Source organism: Lepidochelys kempii, chromosome 4 (genome assembly GCF_965140285.1).
Source record: "Lepidochelys kempii isolate rLepKem1 chromosome 4, rLepKem1.hap1, whole genome shotgun sequence".
Lineage (NCBI taxonomy): Eukaryota > Metazoa > Chordata > Testudines > Cheloniidae > Lepidochelys > Lepidochelys kempii.
Window position 1 is genome coordinate 9,265,799 of NC_136383.1, and position 19,870 is coordinate 9,285,668.

The window sequence follows — 19,870 nt, forward strand, 5'->3', positions numbered from 1 at the left end:
TACGTATAAGAAAATACCTCAAGTTGTTTGTGGCTGGCATTTTAAATGTAGTGTACTTTTTCATTCATATAACTAAAGAAAATGTTCCAAATCTAAATTATTAAAAATCATATAGGAAAGACAAAGTGATTTTTAAAAGCCATGACACAGAAGGATTAAGCTATTTTCACCTTAGAGGAAATAGCATAGAAAATAAATTGCAAGATGTATAGTTTTTTTAGGACTTATTTTGTAGACTCCGCATATATTGTATTTACAGGAAACATATATATGTACCATTGCAATGGGACTATAGCCTGCTTACTAACTCGTTTTCCACACTGTGAAAACCCTGTACAGTAAAACCAAACAACAAAATAAATGCATTTCCACTGCACAAAATTACTACAATTTTGGTTAAAAGGGTTGTCGGTCAAGTAAGCAACAGTTCTCCTAATTCTCCTCCCCATAGAGTTTAAGTCATTTTAATAGGCCACTGAAGAAAAAGGATGCAGCCATTTGACTAAAATACATTTAGCAGAAAAAGTATATTAAAATTGTTTTTGGTAATTTTGTTTGAGCTTTATACAAACAAACCAGTTCTAAACTCTTCTAGCAGTGTATTTGGGATTTTACATTTATCCTACCTAAAGATTTGGACCATTTGGGGATTTAAAGACAGATTTGAAACACTATGGCAGCTAACAGTAAACCTGCATACAAAGCTGCCAGTAAAGTCTAAGACTACTTATTTCACGAGACACCTTGAAATAAGTTTTTTTTTCTTCTATTTTTCCTTCTGCTCTACTGAGAGTCATATACCATCCCCTTCTCCACCCTTCTCTCTAAATAAATAATACATCAAAACATTTAAATGCAGAAATCTTAAAAGGGATGCAATAAATAATATATGTAACAGCTCTCAGTGAAATAACACATTTAACCAAACTGTGTTCCAGGCAGAAACTGATTTTTAAGTTTTTTTAAACTGTGCACTTCAGATAAATATATTATTTCACTTTGAGCTACTGTGGATTTACAATATACACATATTGGATTTATACATATTAAATACACATATGAAGCACTTATGATAAAGAGTAGATTGCTAATACATTGAAGGAAAGTTTCTTTCTGGATAAAGTACACACATATCACTGATATTTGTATTAAACATGTATTTGCATTTGAGATGCAGTTTACAGAATTTTCAAGTTTTGTTGCATTAAAATAGTTTCCCCACTCTCTTAGATGCAGGAATAAATATTGCTGCTTCTGAAAGTCCCTAATCAAGAATTTTTTTTTGTCAAACTTCATGAAATTCAGAAAACATAGCAGTCTACTTGGTCACAGTTGGTGAGATGTCCTACACAGTGGCATGGTGGTGTACCTTACCATTCTAGTGCAGGTAACTTTCCAACTCTCTCATAGCACTATTACAACCAACAACATACTATAAAATTTGTACTTTAACAAGAAAGAAAGTTTATACGCTATGGCTGGAGTCAATACAAACTGGCTAGTTTCAATACCACAGAAGCCCACCCAATCCCCCTCACTACTCCAAATCAACATTTCTGGGATTATGAGGGCTTCTGTGACAGCAAAGTGTCACAGAAAGCTAAGTGAGATGGAGTTACTGAACCCAGCTCTATAAAGATTATGAATACAAAAACATATCTATACATTCATTACAAAATGTTTGGAGGCTGATTTTTCAGAGATGCTGAGCACTCACAACTCCAAATAAAATTAATGGGATTTGTGGGTGCTACCTTGGGGGTGGGGGGGTAGAAAATCAGACTTGTGGTTTTTAAAGGATTTTTAATAGCTCCTGCCTTCTCTACCATACCAATGGAACTGGATCAAGTGATTACAACAGAGCTCTGACAGACGTGCATGCAGGAGACCACCCCTTACAGATTTAGGCTATTACTGAAGCACATCCTACAAAGCTAATAGCAGAAATGTGCTTCTATTATTTACAAAATATAAAGTGCATTATTATTTAATTATAGAACTGACAGACTTTCTGCCTGCACCACACAGCTTTAAAACAGAGGTGAGGGTTTTACTGTAAAATTCTCTCATGAGAACCTATTAATTCAAGAGATTCAGACTGATGCTTTTCACCCTGTCCTCTTAGAATTGTTTTTGGCCATGCTCTTTAGTGCAAACAAGCTTGTGTTTTTCTCAAGTTTAAGGGTCAGGCAGTTTTAGGGCTCAAAGAATGACAATCTATTTAGAATGCACTGGGAATTCAATATTCCTTTGTGTTCTAATGGGCCTTTCTGCACATAAGCAGCATAATACTGCTGCTCTCAAAAGCTGGGAACACACTGCAAAAAATAATGAGGAACCCGTTTCCAAATGTAACCATTTTAAGTTTGCATTGCTACATTTTGTGTTTGTTAGTGTTATGCTTGGATCATAATATTTGCAAACATCAGTGCTTTACATGTCTATGGAAAACCAGTAGTCAGTGTTTTAACTGTAGATGGCTGGCTCAAGTGTAGTCCCGGATACTCAGGTGCGTATCACCAAGTGAGAGTAAGTGCATTAACTGATTTTACAAAACACAAGGCAACACTTACCTGTGTATCAGAGCTGAGAATTGAGCTTGTTCAACAGCCAGCAGATACTGACTTCCTGGGGTAATAGTTACAATACATCAATGCATTTATGAAGGCCAATTAATAAATACTGGAAACCTAATTAAGAAGCAGTGATGCAAACTGATACCGGTCTACATCTTCACTGGAGCACTTTCAATAGCTAAGACGTAGTCTGGCTCTAATTCTCCAAAATGGCAACTTGATAGCAATAACAATGCCACTTTGCACCTGTTTGTTTTTTAAAACCTGTGAAGGAAATATATTTTTTAAATTACTAATTACTTGAACAATTAAAATATTTTTTTCCATTAAGAGCGAAGGAACACATGGAAAGCAAGATTATCTGCATTGCACATATTACGTAGGAATAATTCCAACAAATGATCTTTTAATATCGAGTGGTGCAAACATTATTTTAGACTGGAAGATGCTGAGTGTAGAGGGAAAAATCCATGTGAAGATGGGGCGCAAGGGGAGAAGTGAGCATAAAAAGTTCTTACATTCATAACTCCAGATTGCAGGAAGCTTTGACAAGTTCATCATTACTTTAGGCACTGTGATGGACAGCAGCAATCAGTGAGATGGTAACTTAGGCATTGATGATTCACTCATGAATATTCTGCTATCAAGCCAACAATAGTATAAATTGTTATTTTACTATGATTTGTTACTTCTTAAAAACTTTTTTTTCTTTTTTAGTACTTCACTATCTAACAGGAACGTTTAGCCCTAGGACTAAGGTTATAACCTTCAATTGCATGGTCATGGCCCAAACGGCCCATTAGCATTCAAGTGACCAAATAAGAAAATTTTGCTTTGGATTAGAAAATATCTGAAACAGCAATCAATACATTAGTGATTAGTTTATGGTATTTTTTTGACACTAGGCCAACTGGTTGTTAACTCTAAGGGAATCACCTAAAACAGTGAAATTAACTTCTTTACATCTGTTCTTTTCTGTCACAGGCGTAACATGTTCCTAATAGTTCTTTGGTGACTTTGGTGCAAGCTTTTTTGTAGTTTCATCATTTTTATCACCCAAACTAAAGGCCAGATTATTCACTTAATCCCCACATACAGTCCTTCTTGATATTACTAATGGGGTATCAGATCAGAGACATGATAAGGTGTTTGAATTTAGTGTGGCCTTTAAGCGTGCAGGCAGATTAAAATTAAGACTGGGGATAATTTTGTTTGCAGATAAGTGTGTTTAAACAGATTAAAATTTACTGTTTGGATTAAAAGATAGCTGGCCCTCATGCACACTCAACTACTTGATTAAAAACATGATTTGGGTTGTGATAAATTTCTGTATGTATACAGTAGCCCTTAAAAAAAAAAAACACATAAAAAAGGTAGGCAAAATGGAGTCTCTAAGCAAGGGATTTATAGCCCAATCCAACTCTCATTGATTTCAGTGAGAGATGAACTGGCCCCTAAATGCTGACAAATTTCTTCATAAAAATAAATCGGTTTTTGCTTTGAGATCCAAAAGCATTTAAAATATTCTAGGTCCCCTTTCTAACTCAACCCTCCTGAACAGATAATGCTACACATTTCCCTTCCAGGCAGAATATTTGGATTTCAAGGCAGGAATCTGGGGGAAGTTGTAGCTCTATAGTCTTCAAGGGGACTTCATGCAGGCCTAACAGTCTGCCCACATGAATCAAATTGAAGTATCATGGCCCCAGTTTTAACATGGTGGGGAAGGAGTGATGGAGGTGGGGGCATAGATATTATCTTGGAATACTAAAATTTATAAAAATAATAATTTATACTGGAAATGCTGACACAGCTTTAGCCATAGCATTGTAAATGCACTACCAATAAGTATGAAATTAGAGAAGCATTTTTTATACCAATTAAGTGGTGCACCAAAATCTCCCAAAGGTTTTTCCTCAAAGTAGAAGGACAAACCCAGAAGTTATCCTCATACTTTTAACATCACACCAAGTATGTTACTCATACAATAGGAAGAAAACCCTGGAAACCCACTTGCAACAATCATTCAGCCACCAAAATGCCCACTTCCCAGCTCCTTGCTAGAGCCCCCCAAACCACCAACAATATAAAAATAGTTTTTGAAATTTTGAGAATTTTAAAAAATCCTCAGCGTTACATGATGTAATGTGTAGATGAAGAATGGATTATTTTCATTAATTTGGGATAACCCATCACAATTCAAACACAGCTTTGCTTTTCTGTGGCACTCAAATTATTTGGTTACCACAGAATTATTAAGCTAAGAAATTAATATTCCACTCTTTGACAATCCTTTATAAAGGCTTGACCTGCTATCGAGATTTTACCCATAGAGAACATTGCTTAAAATTCAGTAACTAGCGAACGCTGATTTAAAATTTCTACCTTTCCTCATACAAGTAGATAAAATGCATACAAAGTCAATTTTTGTGGTAAATGACCTGTAGTTACGCTTTTCAGATTTTAACTCAGCATGGACAATATTCAATTCTGGAAAACCTGTCATAAGCAGAAACCAATACTTTTCATCATAAGGTACGTCTGGCTTTTTTTGTATCATGTTTGAGTGCAACACAAGCCTAACCTAGACTATTTAAAGGTCAGAATGTCAGATTTTTGTGCTGATACGCATACTTTCATAGTCTTCAACACTTGGAACAGCTGATTCATTTAGATTTGGGAGGCTAATATTTCCCTAAGAATATGTCATTTAACATAACCAGACTTCAGACGTATTATATACTTGAGTTATCACTAACAACAGGAAAAAGACTTACATAAAATGAGGGGCAACTTCTTCAAACTACAAAATATTCCAATTACCTCTAGCCAATTTAGGTTTTTCTGTTTTGCCTGATGACCAGTTCAATGCACTCTATTCCAGACCCTCTTGTTCTTCACCACTGTCACCTGTGACATCCATTCTTTTCTCTTTATGGCTGTTGTAAATTCTCCTCATTTCTTCTTCGTACTTGATAAAGTTTTCCCCAAACCTTGTCCACGCTTTGTACGGGACAGTGATGGTGTTACGGTAAGGTGGTCTCACCTCACTTACCTTCAAAAAAATGCCATACCTGTTAGATCCCACATCAAAGTAGAACCGCTTGTTGTCCACCCTGAAGGAAGTCCCTTCTGGGAGTTCGAGGGGCTCATCACCCCCACCTCTTCGTTCTTCTATATCTCCCTCCCCATATTCTTCAATTAGCTGGACCAAAGCATCCCTGAATTCAATCATTCCTTGGGCTGGAAGGACAATAGTCTGTTCCTGTCCCAAATTGTGGCCAAAATAACCTATCATACCCGGTCCTCTAATCATGGTTTGTCTAATCCTTAAGAAACGCCCACGCTGATTCTCCTTCAGGTCTAGATAATACTTCCTGTTGTCTCTTTCTATATACTCAGTTTTCAGGACACTGTGAGGATGCTCTTCTGATTCAACAGATGCTGGAGGTGAAGGCAGATGATGCTGTTGCCGCCTTCTCAAATCTTGCTCTTTGCCATTACTGTGTTCATGTCTATGACTATGGCTGCCTTTGAGGCCCAAATGGGCATAGTGCTCTATGAAATCTCCCAGATAATCCTTCAGCTCAGCAGCCACAGACAAGGAGAGAGTCAGTTTGCTTTTCCTGATATTTTCCTGCCTGCCTCTTCCTATCCAGACCTCGGCTATCTTCAGGAAGCGGCCTCGGGAACTTTGCTTCACATCCAGATAAAATCGCTTTTTCTGGATGTCCACCCTTTTGGAGGCTAGTTCCTGGATCTCCATGCAGCCCCCTTGAGAAGAGGCAGGATACTGATACTGTTGTTGAGACTGGGAGTAAATGCTTCTGTGCAGGCCAGAGCCCCCCACACTCCTTCCTCCTCCTCCTCTCCCTCTCTCCATCTTTACCAGTCAGCTGGAAATAACAAATATATAGCAGACACAGACCATAACATTTGTGTCCGGGACCTGCGATGCTTCTTAACATATCTCTGCTCAGTGTTACTTTCCCCACAAAGATGCTTGCATCCTGGTCTTCTACCATGACGCTCACCAACATGGGAAGAGATCCCAATCTCCGGGATGGCTTCTATCCTTCCACTTTATGTGCCACCCTCAAACTTCTCCAATAACCATCCCATCACAGCCCCCATCACTACTACCCTCCTCCACAATCCCCCATTCCTGATAATCATCCCCATAGTCCCATTTCTGTCATGCTCCCCCCAATAACTGTCCCCCATAGTGCCACTAATCTCCTCTATTACAGCCCCCAGGACTGGGGGATTCCCCAGGAGACTCGGTGGCACGGCATAGCCCCACTCTAGTGCCACACAGTCCTCTGTAATCCCCCACAGCCTGCCACTCTACTGCCCTCGAGTTTGTCCCTGAATGCAGCCCCCGGTAAACCCCCATTTCTCCCAGTGATGACCCCAACCACCCAGAAGCCATGGTATGGAAGACCAGTCCCTCCACTAACCTCCCTCCCTCAGCTGCAGCCCCCCAGTGACTCCCTACTTTCCATGACTACTCCTCCCCCCAAGCTGCAGCCCCCTCACTAAACCCCCACTTCCGTGCCCCCTCCCCCATGCTGCACCCGCCACTCCCGTGCCCCCTCCCTCACGCCGCACCCCCCACTGAACCCCCACTCCCGTGCCCCCTCCCTCACGCCACACCCCCCACTGAACCCCCACTCCCCGTGCCCCCACCCTCACGCCGTGCCCCCCACTGAACCCCCACTCCCCGTGCCCCCCCCTCACGCCGCGCCCCCCCACTGAACCCCCACTCCCCGTGCCCCCTCCCTCACGCCGCACCCCCCACTGAACCCCCACTCCCCGTGCCCCCTCCCTCAGGCCGCACCCCCCCACTGAACCCCCACTCCCCGTGCCCCCTCCCTCAGGCCGCAACCCCCACTGAACCCCCACTCCCCGTGCCCCCTCCCTCACGCCGCACCACCCCACTGAACCCCCACTCCCCGTGCCCCCTCCCTCACGCCGCGCCCCCCACTGAACCCCCACTCCCCGTGCCCCCTCCCTCACGCCGCGCCCCCCCACTGAACCCCCACTCCCCGTGCCCCCACCCTCACGCCGCACCCCCCACTGAACCCCCACTCCCCGTGCCCCCACCCTCACGCCGCACCCCCCCACGGAACCCCCACTCCCCGTGCCCCCTCCCTCACGCCGCGCCCCCCCACGGAACCCCCACTCCCCGTGCCCCCTCCCTCACGCCGCGCCCCCCCCGAACCCCCACTCCCCGTGCCCCCTCCCTCACGCCGCACCCCCCACTGAACCCCCACTCCCCGTGCCCCCTCCCTCACGCCGCACCACCCCACTGAACCCCCACTCCCCGTGCCCCCTCCCTCACGCCGCGCCCCCCACTGAACCCCCACTCCCCGTGCTCCCTCCCTCACGCCGCACCTCCCCACTGAACCCCCACTCCCCGGGCCCCCTCCCTCACGCCGCGCCCCCCCACTGAACCCCCACTCCCCGGGCCCCCTCCCTCACGCCGCGCCCCCCCACTGAACCCCCACTCCCCGTGCCCCCTCCCTCACGCCGCGCCCCCCCACTGAACCCCCACTCCCCGTGCCCCCTCCCTCACGCCGCGCCCCCCCACTGAGCCCCCACTCCCCGTGCCCCCTCCCTCACGCCGCGCCCCCCCACTGAACCCCCACTCCCCGTGCCCCCTCCCTCACGCCGCGCCCCCCCACTGAACCCCCACTCCCCGTGCCCCCACCCTCACGCCGCGCCCCCCACTGAACCCCCACTCCCCGTGCCCCCACCCTCACGCCGCACCCCCCCACTGAACCCCCACTCCCCGTGCCCCCTCCCTCACGCCGCGCCCCCCCACTGAACCCCCACTCCCCGTGCCCCCTCCCTCACGCCGCGCCCCCCCCGAACCCCCACTCCCCGTGCCCCCTCCCTCACGCCGCACCCCCCACTGAACCCCCACTCCCCGTGCCCCCTCCCTCACGCCGCGCCCCCCACTGAACCCCCACTCCCCGTGCCCCCTCCCTCACGCCGCGCCCCCCCACTGAACCCCCACTCCCCGTGCCCCCTCCCTCACGCCGCGCCCCCCCACTGAGCCCCCACTCCCCGTGCCCCCTCCCCCATGCTGCACCCGCCACTCCCGTGCCCCCTCCCTCACGCCGCACCCCCCACTGAACCCCCACTCCCCGTGCCCCCTCCCTCACGCCGCGCCCCCCACTGAACCCCCACACCCCGTGCCCCCTCCCTCACGCCGCGCCCCCCACTGAACCCCCACTCCCCGTGCCCCCTCCCTCACGCCGCGCCCCCTACTGAACCCCCACTCCCCGTGCCCCCTCCCTCAGGCCGCGCCCCCCCACTGAACCCCCACTCCCCGTGCCCCCTCCCTCACGCCGCGCCCCCCACTGAACCCCCACTCCCCGTGCCCCCTCCCTCACGCCGCACCCCCCCACTGAACCCCCACTCCCCGTGCCCCCTCCCTCACGCCGCGCCCCCCACTGAACCCCCACACCCCGTGCCCCCTCCCTCACGCCGCGCCCCCCACTGAACCCCCACTCCCCGTGCCCCCTCCCTCACGCCGCACCCCCCCACTGAACCCCCACTCCCCGTGCCCCCTCCCTCACGCCGCACCCCCCCACTGAACCCCCACTCCCCGTGCCCCCTCCCTCACGCCGCACCCCCCACTGAACCCCCACTCCCCGTGCCCCCTCCCTCACGCCGCACCCCCCACTGAACCCCCACACCCCGTGCCCCCTCCCTCACGCCGCACCCCCCACTGAACCCCCACACCCCGTGCCCCCTCCCTCACGCCGCGCCCCCCCACTGAACCCCCACTCCCCGTGCCCCCTCCCTCACGCCGCGCCCCCCACTGAACCCCCACTCCCCGTGCCCCCTCCCCACAGCCCCCGTCGCTAGGCGAAGGGAGACACTTACTCCATTGCTGCAATTGCCCTTCACCAACCGCCGCCGCCGCCCGCCGCTCCCGGCCGCCGCGCACAGTCCCGCAGGGAACCGGGAAGGAGCATCCCCCGCCGGCCCCGCCGCCCAGTCCGCTCCGCCGAGCAACACAGCGGCAGAACGGGGCCCGCGCCACGGGCTCGGGGGGATGGAGCTGGCGCCGCTCTCCCAGGTACCGACCCGGCCCTGAAACTCCAACCCCCAGCCTGCACCGCGACCGGGCCTCACGGAGCATGCGCTTACCCTCGGGTCACTTTCCAGCCCCGGCGGAGGGAGGTGACGTGCTGCGGGGCGACGGGCGGCGGCCTGATGACGTGACCCGCGCGCGGCGGGTTCTGGGCGAGTCGCGGGAGCGTAGCAAGCGGTGGAGCAGGTCAGGGGACCCCCAATGCGGAGAGTGCCGGGCGCCGGCCTCCGTCTCCCGGCGGGCGGGCGGGCGGGCGGGCGGTCCCCGGGGTCCTAGCGCGCCCCCCTCCCGGGTCCGCCCCTCGTGAGGAGAGGAGAGGAGAGGAGGGGGAGGCCGCCGCCGCCGAGGCCGCGCCGCCACTGCAGCTGGGAGCCCCGGGGCAGGAGCTGCGGCAGCCCAGCCGCTGGGAGCCCAGGCTTCTCGGGCTAGCTCCGCGCGGCGGCCGGGGGCGAGTCGCCCCGCCGGGCAGCCAGACTCTGGCCAGGCGGCCGCGAGCGAGCGACTTCAGCTGCGTGAATAACGGACTTAGGGCGACTCACCGCGGTGTCTTCACCACAGCGCGTCCACGGCCGCCGCTCCCCCCCCCCCCCCCCCCGGCTCCGCCTGCGCCTCTCGCGGAGCTGGAGTACAGGAGTCGACGGGAGAGCGCTCGGGGGAGGTCGGTTTGTCGCGTCTAGACTAGAGGCGCTAAATCGATTCCTGCCCGCCGGTCTGGCGGGTAGCGTAGGCGTGCCCTGACAGTGGTGTCTTCGCTGCGGTAAGTCGACGGCTGACGCTCTCCCGTCGACTCTGCCTGTGCCTCTCGCCCTGGTGGAGTACCGGAGTTGACAGGAGAGCGTTTGGCGGTCGACCCCCGCTGGATTGATCGCTGCCTGTGAGTCATGTGGGTAATGTAGACAAGCCCTTAGGCAAGAATACTCCAAGGACTTGTGGCCACAGGAGTCCTGGTTGGGCAGTCCTTTTCTAGTTTTGCCTAAAAGGAAAAGGAGTACTTGTGGCACCTTAGAAACTAACCAATTTTCCACTCCATACGGCTAATTTTTAATCTAGTTTTGCCTAGTGAACCTCAGGAGCTTCGTTGGGGCTAGGCTGTGTGTCCCTAGCTGAGAGGAGGGAGCAGGGATGCTGAGCTGTAAGAGGGAGAGAATGGTCATGTCCCACTAGGAGGCATACATGTGTGTGCAGGAGACGTGCGCACACAAATAAAGCTAAATGAAGCAAAATAAATGTTTCTATAGGAGAATTCTAGCTTCCAGACTCAACATCTGCAGCACATGTTGGTTGGAAGTACTTCTATCAATTGAGGGTCTCAATATACACTACATGACTGGGGAGGGGACTGTTACATACTCTCTGATTTCTATAGAGGGATGTGCGCTTGCTTTGCACTAGCGACTATTTTGGGTGGGGCTGTATCTAGAATATGTCACTCGTTCTCCACCCTTGATGTGAATAACAAGAAAATTATGGCAAGTGGATTAAAAAAAATCAAGCTTTCTGCCCATCAGTGTATGTTCAGAGGTGTTATGGTGTTTGGGTCTGGAGGTAAGGGACAGAATCAGCCTTTCTGTTCAGACTGGATGTAGAGGTATGAGAGGGGAGAGCACTGTGTGTGAAAGGGGATTCTGAAGTGTAGCCATGTTGGTCCCAGGATATTAGAGAGACAAGATGTGTGAGATTAGGTAATATCTCTTACTGGACTAACTTGTTTCTGTAAAGGGGACTCTGGTAATACAGAAAAAAATCACTTGGCTATGCTATTTCCAGACTGACCATTTTGATAAGTTTTGGTCCATTTGTATAGCAGTTACAGCGAAGGGAGAAAAATAAGTTTTTTTAGGTGACTTCCGAGAACATTAATTCAAAGTGAAACACAGTTAAAACAATTCCTGGCTGAAGTTCATTACAGTATATATGTCAACACAGCTGCTAAGATAATAGCAGTGAATGCTATATAAATAGATAGGTAGAAATTAAATGCCACAAGCATTAGTAGTCTACAAATGCTTGTCTACAGTCAGTCTTTGGACAAATTTAACTAAAGTGTGTGTGTGTGTGGGGGAACCTTCTTAAATCGGTGCTGTCCCCTGAGTGTAGTGTTTCAGAAACATGTTATACTGATATAAACTCTGTGGAGGGTCTTCTGATGGATTCTTTCTTCCCATTTGTGTTGGGGCACCCTTTTTGTGCTGTGTTACGCTCACGTCCATAACCCTTATGCACGTGCATGAAGGTTCCAAATCCTTTTTCTTTACTGGGATTTCTGCACCCCATAAAATGTGGGGTACCCTGCCTTTCATAAGATATTCTCTTAATTCCCATTATTTTCATTGGTATTTATGGCAACAAGTCCCCATGGCAACATGCAGTTGCTGCAGTATTTTCCCTGATGTCCCAATCAGGTGCCTTGCCATTTAGATGGGAACATTGTGGCATATTTTCCTGAACATCACTCATTGGCACATTCTTTACAGTAATCTTGTAAGTTTACTGGTACAGGGTTATGTCAACCCTTCTTTAGGTCTAAAACCTAATATGAGTAACCTACAGTTGTACAGGCCTCAGGCTGTAGATCTTGTATTAGCCTTACTTTATTTATATACCTAATAAAGACTCATCACTCATAAATATGTCAGCCTTATACCCCTATAATACTATTGTACTCATTCCTATACTTTTATCTACCTCTGTTTATCACACATTGATTACATACAAATTAACCACATCAGAAATAATTATATGAAATAATTGGCTACAGAGCACTGCAAAGAAATTAATGCTAGCAAAATGCCATCCTTTTGTCTTTCAAAGATGTTTTTGTTATAAACAAACTTGTGCATCTGCATTAAAAAGGTGGTGTCACATTTCCAGAGAAATTATAACAAGCCTTAATGAGATCAGGCAGAAGATATTTTGAGTCGTGCATTATTTGTATGTAATATTTGAGAATATTGTTTTTGATTGGAAGCAGCACAACTTACTAGCAATAATATAACTTTCTGCGCATCATAGGCTGACTGAATTGTAGGATATATTTATTGCTTTTCATATTGATGATTACTGCTTGTTGCTTTCATCATGATCACAGAAGAGATTTGGACAAAAAACAAAAAAACAAAAACCAGAGTTGCCTGTTAAAATAAAGGAAATTGTAATTACTAATACTGGTGGTTGGACCAAAAGTTGAATGATTCTGATTAAATGGGCCTCTGCCTAAATCTTTTACTTACCCAACTTAATACTTATTTCCAACTAGAATAATTTTTGATTGCTGGCATTAAATCAATTGGCAATTTATTATGCTAGAGGCAGCTGTGTTTTACTTTTTTTTTTTACACAACTGAGTACTGTAAAGATCGGTTCCTCTTTCTGCATCAAAATAGAGAGAATTGTAAGATGAAACAGTAATAGTGTTTTTACTAAAAAGACAAATTTGTTGTTTGTAAAAGCATCTTGATGCAATAAGATAAATATAAAAGGTCTCTTCTCCCAGGGATTTGTGTACATATCAAGTACTTTTAGTGCTTGAGGGTAAAGCTACAGTTTTGTCATGGATGTCATAGTGGTCGTGGAAACTGAGTTTGAATAAAGTCCATGAAATGCCACCAAACCAAGTGGCAGTGTGACCTAGTCCACTCATTCTTGGCATATTTGCCCCTCCATTTCTGGCCAACTTTCTGTGCATCAAAACTATGTGCTAGGGTGTAACACCAAACAAATTTACCCCTCTGTCCCTCCATCTCTGGAGGGGTGGATGTGCAAAACCTGAATGGTGGTTCAAATGTGTAGGACAGGTAGAGGGGGCTGGAACTCCATGCTCACCCTGTAGCAGTGGCGGGCTCACTCTCCGATCCCCTTGTCTTCTTTTTATGATCTATAACTATTTTTCTCAACCTCTGCCATGAAATGTTTTAAAAATTGGCATGACAATCATATCCCTACTCGTGTGAACTAGACTTATGGGAGAATAAGACCCTTGGTGTGATGAACTGCAATGCACTAGGGTAGAATCATACATTCAGACTTATTCTACCTCTTTATTAGTGATTTAGATCTAGAAGAGGAACCAAAAGGTCATTAATTAAATTTGCAGAAGATATAAAACTGTATGGTGGGCTGGCAGGACTGACTTGTGAAGGAGGTTCTTTGTTGCTTTAGAACCTCATGTCATGGACCAGGGACTTATTGTGCTAGGCGCTGTACAAACACACCAAAAGATGGTTCCTGCTGCAAAGAGCTTACAGTTTAGGACAAGGTGAATGCAGACAAGCAGACTGGGGAGCATAAAGAAACAAGTCAGGACTGGTTAGCATGCTAGGCAGTGGGCTCACCATGCCTGCTGCCCGATGGTTGTCATGAGTTTTGTAGGTATTCCAACAAAGAGGAGAATTAAGGAGAGATGTGAAAAGGGACCATGAAGTGGCTTTGAGGGTATTTATGTGGAGCTCATCCCATGTGTACAGCATGGTGAGAGAGAGCCTGAAGGTGCTTGTTTAACGTGTAACAAGTGGGTGATGAAGGCTGCCTTCATTGGCAGGATGGAGGTGGGAGTTGAGATCTTGATAGCATGTGAGAGAAGCTGTGAAAGGCCTTGGAAGTGAAAACATTGTATTTGATGAAATGGAGAACAGGGAGCCAGTGGAAGGATGCAGAGCGAAGGGAACATAACGCTTACAAAATTTTTCAGGTAAGCACCAAGATAGGAGATAAATTATGTAGGGTGGTGTGAATGTTATAACTGGAAAAGGAACATGTTGGCTGACTCTTCAGAAAAACGTGGACACAGATCTAGTAGGCTGTGGAATGGTTTCTCAGTAGAAGTGTTGGAACTTGCATTGCTTGAATCTATATATTTTTTAAAAATAATGACAGATGGTGGTGGGACAGGGTCTTGAAAATGTACAAGAAAATCCTGCATTGTCAAAGTCTAACTAGATGACTTTCATAATTCTGTGAAGAGCTCACTGAGTGATCCCTTGGGGCAGCACCCTGTGGGCTTGGAGTAGGTGATGCATCTTTCAGGTAGGGATATCGGCTAATAGGTGTTCAACTAACTAGGTTCATCTTTGAGGGCATCCGTGCGTTCCCACTAGTGGGAGCTGCCTCCTGGCAAATGGGTGCACAGAGCCCTCTTGAAAGTGGCATCTCTTAGGAGTGCATGCATGAGCATCCTCTTGAAATTGAGCATTTGGATTGCAGAGCTCTGTATAAAAGATTGCACTCCTCCAATAGGACCTGTTCTTTTTCTGCTGCCTTAAAGAATGGAAGGGACCCACTGCTGCGTCTGTAGTGAGGCACTTGTTTGAGTTTTAACCTCCCAAATCTATGGACAGCTTAGTTTCTCTAGTAGGGTTGTATAGTTTTAATACTTTCATAGACTCACTGAGTTTTTTCTAAATCTCCTGGGAGCCCTTGGGGTTTTTGGGTGCTGAAGCCACACCCTAAAAGAGAGTTCAGGAAGTATGCCTCATGCCTGATAAGTATCTGTTCTGAGCATCAGATTCTGGGATACATCGGGTACCTGGAGGAGGCACATTCTCCGGCCTAGTGTGCACTCTGCTGGCTTTTGCACCTTGGGCCTGCCAAGAGCCCCATCTTTGGTGTTGAGCCAACCTTGCTTTGAGGTGCTGAGAGCAGAGGAACTTAGTTCTGCACTAAGACTGGAATGACCCTCGGGTGCTGAAGCCCACCCTCACAGAGCTCAAGAGGCAACTCCTGCCTTGGCTTTGGCACCTGCCTCTTCTAGAGGCTTCAGCATGGGCTCTCAGAAGACCCCTGCAGTTGCCAAGGCAAAGGCCCAGTCAAAAGCTGCACCGTAGGCTCCAAGCATGATGGCACTTGACTCTCCCCAGGCTCCCTCTAAACCTACTATGGAGAATCTTACCGCTTCCTCTGCCTTGTCTCCAGGCCCCAGCACTGACGTATTGGCACCAAGCTCGCTCCCAGACATTGATCCTAAAAGGAGGACAAGAGGAAGCATGCCAGCACCACAAAGTTGCCTAAGAAAGGAAGGGGAAGTGCTAAGACTCTTCACTCCTGTGGTGTGGGATCCCCTGGTGCCTCCCAGCAGTAGCACTGTTTGTTCTCACCCTGTCGGCGCCTGTGACAGAAGGGTTGTCCCTGATCGTGATTCCTCAGACCCCATCCCAGTCACCATGTGGCAGAACTAGGCCGTCTTCGCAGAGTCTGGCAAACCCATTACACATCTTCTGCTATCCCAGAATTCTCTCCCAGGCCTCCAGCAAGGGTTACCCCATTGTGGGATGAGAATAGATGGGTTGTAAGGGTCCTCTGTGTTGACTTCAGCTCCTGGGGCATTTGGCACCCATGCCAGCCCAACACTGTCTGGTGCCTGGAAAGAGCTGATGCCAGAGCCATTACAATTATTCATGTGGCCATATAGCTACAGTCCTATCCAGGCTCTAATTGATGTAGCCAGATGTAAGCTATCTGTTCCAAACTTTGGGGGCTGCCCCATCAGCAATGGCCTTTGGATTGAGGCTTTGCCACAACCCACAGCTCTGATACTGGCATTGGGAGAGCACATCTGTAAACCGGCCAGTGGACGTGACACCATGATTCGTCAGCATTCTGGAAACCTTAGATGTTGATGATGTCCCTTGGAACATGGATGATTTCTCCTACCCAACGGTCTCCAGGGTTCCTTTCCGCCACCCAGAGAACCTGAGTCCTATATTAATATTAACGCTAGCTGAAGAGACCTCCCTTAAACCTCTCATGTACTTATCTGACCTTGACAACAATGTTCCTCATCAGCAAGAGGGCCATTTAGCCCCAGGCTCTTTATTCAGCAGTGCATAAAGATAAAGGGATTCATGCACTTCACTCTTGCCCTTGCTTTATGCCCAAAGTGGTGTCAATTTCCACATTGTATGTGTGTGTGTATCTGAAATATATAAATCTACTCCTTCTTGTGTTCTTTCCCAGAACCTATTCTCATCCAGGTGAAATATCTCCATGCTGCAGATGTAAAAAGAGTCCTATGGTGTTTTTTTTAAACCTGGAAAAGATAAAAGCTCTTTCAAGAGATTAATGGGCTATTTGTCACATTTGAGAAGAGATGCCAGGGAATACCAATCTTCACTCAGCAAAGTGGATAAAAATATCTGATTTTAAAAAATCAGATTTTTAAAATGTATTTAAAGGTTTATTTTTAAAAGTATTTAAAATTAAAGTTGAAATTGACAATCTGTTAATGCCTAAATTTACTATAATATATTAAAATAATGTACATTAAATAAAAATATTAAGCGATACATGTTTTAAAGAAAGACCACTGAACTGGAGGAAGTCACTGGCTAAGCAGCTGGAATCAGAGTTTGTTGAAGTGCATAACCAGCTTTTGACAGCAGTAGCCTCTTCTGTAGGCATGGCGAGAATATTTCTTAATTTCAGTTTATTCAACTAATTCTGTTCAATGAATTTCCTCCTCCAGTTTATAAATCAACACTAGGGCCACGTCTCCACTACTAAGTTGTTGGTTTTATGTAAGTTGACATCGAGCCTCTGATTTAAGCAAGTCGATCTTGTGTGTCCCCACTATGCTCATTGTGTCATCGGAGTGCATCCACGCTAGCAGGGCTTGCATTGACACACAGAGTGCTGACCTGTGGGTAGCTATCCCACAACGCATGTAGCCAAGTGGAATTTTGGGTTAGGCTTGCAGTACCTTATGGGACCAAAACATGTGCATGGGTGGTTATGGGAACATGGCATTAGCCTCCCACTTACCTCCCTCCCTCCCTCCCTGAAATCAACGGCAAACAAACCAAGCCTTTTTTCATAAGCCTGGGTTACCCGCGCAGATGCCATAGCATGGTAAGTATGGACTCCTCTCAGCTGTACACTGTTGTGAGCATTACAAACACCTTGCACCTTATCCTGCAGTATTTACACAGCTGATACAGGAGCTGCCGTGTGGAACAATGTGATGCCACACAAGTAGCCCTGCTGGAAGACATAGAGCGGAGCAATTCACATTTGCTGGTGACAGTCCTACATCACCTTGACACAGCTGAACGTCACTTGTGGGCCCAGGAAACAAGCACTGACTCATGGGACTGCATCGTTATGCAGCTATGGGATGATGAGCAGTGGCTGCAGAACTTTCAGATGCATAAGACCACTTTCCAGGAATCGTGTGAAGAGCTTTCCCCAGCCCTGAAGTGCAAGAATACTAAAATGAGAGCTGCTCTGACAGTGGAGAAGTGAGTGGTGATAGCTCTGTGGAAGCTTGCAGTGCTAGACTGCTACCAGTCAATGGGGAATCAGTTCGGAGTGGGTAAATCTATTGTGGGATCTGTTACGATCCAAGTTTTCAGAGCAATCAACAGACTTCTGCTGAGAAGGGTAGTGACTCTGGGCAACGTGCAGGACACAGTGGATGGTTTTGCTGCGATGGGGTTTCCTAACTGCAGTGGGGCTATAGATGGAATGCATATCTCTATCTTGGCACCAGACTACCTTGCCAAAGATTACATAAACCGAAAGGGGTACTTCTCAATGGGGTTGCAAGCACTGGTGGATCACAGGGGCTGTTTCACCAACATCAACGAGTGATGGTCAGGAAAGATTCATGACGTGCACATCTTTAGGAACTCTGGTCTGTTCAGAAAGCTGCAAGCAGGTTCTTTCTTTCCAGACTGCAAAACAACCATTGGTGGTGATCAAATGGCAATCATGATCCTGGGAGACCCAGCCTATCCCTTGCTCCCATGGCTCATGAAGCCATACACTGGCAGCCTGGACAGCAGTAAGGACCATTCAACCATAGGCTAAGCAAGTGCAGAATGGTGGTAGAATGTGACATTTAAAAGGTTGCTGGCGTTGTTTGCTTCCTAGGTTAGACCTCAGTGAAAACAATATCCCCGTTGTTATTGCTGCCTGCTGTGTGCTCCATAATATCTGTGAAACAAAGGAAGAAAAGTTTCTGGCGGGGTGGGGGGTTGAGGCAGATTGTCTGGCAGCCAATTTTGAGCAGCCAGACACCAGGGCAATAAGAAGAGCACATTGAGGGGCTCCACGTCTCTGTGACGCTTTGAAAACCAGTTTCAGCAATGATCCACAGTAATGTGACACCTATCTGTGTTGTTCCGTACCAAGCTATCCTCTTCATTGCATTTTCTCCTATGTAAATTCCACTCCCACTAACCACGGTGTGCTGAATGAATAAAGAGCCTTTTCTCCTCAATCCGTTAAGTTTTATTATGAACACAAACAGCAAAGAAAAGTGGGGCAAAAGGGTTGAAAACACGGTGGTAGGGGGAGAAACAAGGGAAGCTTGCTTACAGTTGCACTGCAATAACAGTCAAACAAAGCAATAACAATCCTTGTACCCTCCCCTGGTGTTGAGTGCAAGGAATATTGGACTCTTTATCTCCCCGAACCCCCACCTCATAGGACATTTGGACGAGGAGGATGTGGAACTTGACAACGATGGCAGCAGGTTCAGCATAGGCTGCAGAGAGACTGTAGCATCCAGCTGCCTTTCTTGAACCTCCACCAGATGCCTCAACATGTCTGATTGCCCCTTCATAATCCACAGCATCTCTTCCTGCGTGGCACGCTTTTGTTCCCTGCATGTTCTCCTGTCCTCTCTGTCCATATCCAGTTTGTCAGACATTGTAATTCTCCATGCTCTGAGCTCTGTCTTATTATTCTCAGAGGCGTGCATTAACTCATTGAACATGTCCTCCCGAGTCGTCTTTTCCGCCTTTTAATCTGGGAAAGTCTCTGCCCCAGTGTGGAGGATGCACCGACAGACAAGGTTTCAGCTACAAAGAATACAAAGGACAAGGGTAGCATTGACAGTGCATGCATTGTTTCTGGTGCAAGGTTAATTCTTTTTATGAAATAAATACTCCTCAGTGCACTTCCCTGCAGGCCACAACGTAATCACAACCACTGGCTATTGCAAGAGTCGGTTTGCTGCTCCAGCCATGGTGCGTATGGGCACGAGGTCTTTGCTGCAGCTTTTGTGAACACATCCTTGGGATCACTGGTTGGAATTTCAGAAAAGCCTCTTTTCCCCTAGCACCCTGAGGACAGGTACCAATGTACCTGTACCAATGTACCAATGCCCCCCAAATAGTTTGATTTTTACAAAAGCGACACCAGGTTGTTGGGGGGGGAAGGGAGACCAAGAGGAAGCTTCTCCCCCCACCCC

At 47.6% G+C, this 19,870-nt stretch overlaps 2 protein-coding genes across 7 annotated transcripts in view; one reads left to right on the top strand and one right to left on the bottom strand.

Annotated features, from left to right (window-relative positions):
- Positions 1-1,670: 1,670 nt before the first annotated feature.
- PURG (purine rich element binding protein G) lies at positions 1,671-9,704 on the bottom strand. Its single transcript, XM_073340327.1, has 2 exons — positions 9,474-9,704; positions 1,671-6,472 (listed from the first exon to the last, which is right to left on the bottom strand). Exon 2 carries the CDS (start codon positions 6,457-6,459, stop codon positions 5,452-5,454), a length of 1,008 nt encoding a protein of 335 aa, XP_073196428.1. The 5' UTR covers positions 6,460-6,472; positions 9,474-9,704; the 3' UTR covers positions 1,671-5,451.
- Positions 9,705-9,768: 64 nt separating this feature from the next.
- Positions 9,769-19,870, top strand: part of WRN (WRN RecQ like helicase) — a 111,843-nt gene continuing 101,741 nt past the window's right edge. For 3 of the 6 annotated variants that reach the window (XM_073340325.2, XM_073340320.2, XM_073340326.2), the window contains exon 1: positions 9,769-9,870. The gene's annotated coding sequence lies outside the window, so the exon portion shown is untranslated. The other 3 variants (XM_073340321.2, XM_073340322.2, XM_073340323.2) reach the window with 3 other exon arrangements.